The 1907-nt window shown below is 41.4% G+C and overlaps 1 protein-coding gene across 1 annotated transcript; it reads left to right on the plus strand.

The window, feature by feature from the left end:
• The first annotated feature begins 491 nt into the window (after positions 1–491).
• Positions 492–1545, plus strand: MAS1 (MAS1 proto-oncogene, G protein-coupled receptor). The gene has a single exon (XM_074864795.1). It carries the CDS (start codon positions 492–494, stop codon positions 1479–1481), a length of 990 nt encoding a protein of 329 aa, XP_074720896.1. The 3' UTR covers positions 1482–1545.
• The last annotated feature ends 362 nt before the right edge of the window (positions 1546–1907 follow it).

Below are 1907 nucleotides of genomic sequence, written 5' to 3' on the forward strand. Positions count from 1 at the left end.
TGTGAGCCAAATTCACTTGAGATACATATGTTTGACTTAAAATTTATGTCATTAGCTTCAACAAGAGCTGAATAGACCTGCCTGGGAACAATCTAGGGCTCTAACAAGAACCGCCAATGCTACCTATGACCACTATATCATGAAGCTTTGCAATGTGATGGAGACCTTGCTTGTCCAAGAGCAATTTGAGAATATCTCTTTAGCTGTGGTTTAGCACTCATACGCTGAACCCCATAGAGAAGAAAGCTCAGGATTTTTGCTAGCATAATGGGCTTAGCCACATTGCCAAGAGTAGTTCCAACTGGGTTTCAGCTAGCATCAGTATATCAAAGCTGGTTTTCCTTTTGCTAAGGCTTTTGGATATGACCAGAAATTAAGGGTCCACAAAACAGAAAGAAAAGGGGGAGGGGAGGAGCACACAATGCTCACAGTATATTTTTATACATATTTACAGAAGGAAGAGCTGTGCTATCCAAACTTGAGCTTTCCCCATGGATGACTCAAACATAACGTTTCATCCCAGCGAAGGCACAGAGAACATCTCAATGCACAGAAACATTTCTACACAGGAAAGGGTCTGGGAGATATTGACCCCACTTTGGGTAATTATGATCATCTCCTTCCTGGGTTTTTGTGAAAATGGAATTGTCCTCTGGTGCCTCTGCTTCCAGATCAAAAGAAACCCATTCACTGCGTACATCACACACCTGTCCATTGCTGATATCTCCTTACTGCTTTGTACATTTATTCTGTCGATTGAGTACATTGCTGGTTTTGGATTCGCATATGGTTTTTACTATTATATAACCACCACACTATCTATTGTCTTCCTTCTTGGATATAATACTGGTCTCTATCTCCTGACAGCCATCAGTATTGAGAGGTGTCTGTCTATTGTTTACCCCATCTGGTACCGATGCCACCGGTCACAGCACCAATCGGCAATTGTGTGTGCAATTCTGTGGACTCTGTCTTTTCTGATGACAGTAGCCGAATACTTAACATGCAAAGATGATTCAACGAAGGAACAATTCGACGATGGCAACCATTGCCAAGCACTGCTCATCTTCACATGGATCCTGACTTTCATGATCTTCATTCCTCTAATGATTCTGTCCAGCCTGATCTTGGTTATCAGGATTCATCGTAACTCCCTGAGACCTCATTCGTCAAAGCTCTACATCATCATTGTGGCCACAGTCATTGTCTTCCTCATCTTTGCCATGCCTATGAGGCTGTTGTATCTTCTGAATTACCACCACTGGTCGTCTTTGCTCAGCCAGCAGAACCATGTCACCGTTGTTCTCTCCACCGTTAACAGTAGCATCAACCCCCTTGTTTACTTTTTTGTAGGAAGCAGCAAGAAGAAGAGGTTCAAGGAGAGCCTCAAAGTTGTTCTTAGTAGAGCACTCGCTGATGGGCTGCGGCCGAGAAGCCAGGAAGTTGGCATGAGTTTGGATATAGCTGAAACAATTTTCTAAAGCTTAGGGGGGAAACTCTAGGGGCAAATAATTGGACTTGGAAGGTTTAATAAACCACTGCAAAACTAAAAGTACTTTTCTCCATAGAATGTAAAAAGCAGTGGTGAACTGGTACTATTATCTTTGGTGGTTGAGCAATGGAAAAATATGGACTAGAATAAAGATAACTTTTATTTGTATTTTCTTAATTATTCAAACACATGCTACATCCTGATGTGACTATGTCAGTCAAAGATACCACAGTGGAAAAGAGACAGGCCAACAGAGAATTTTAAAAAAGGACACAGAAATATGTTATAAATAGTGTGACATTTATACAAGCACTGAGCACCCATAAATGCTATTGAAGTCATCAGGGCCTATGTGTATTCGCATTTTTAAAAGTCAAACCCACTAAATGCAGGATTCACGTTACACACTGGGATT

This window comes from Strix uralensis, chromosome 3, assembly GCF_047716275.1.
Source record: "Strix uralensis isolate ZFMK-TIS-50842 chromosome 3, bStrUra1, whole genome shotgun sequence".
Taxonomy (NCBI): domain Eukaryota; kingdom Metazoa; phylum Chordata; class Aves; order Strigiformes; family Strigidae; genus Strix; species Strix uralensis.

Bases quoted from the DNA above. Each gene is read 5' to 3' on its own strand.
- MAS1 (XM_074864795.1), top strand. From the start codon at position 492: ATGGATGACTCAAACATAACGTTTCATCCCAGCGAAGGCACAGAGAAC.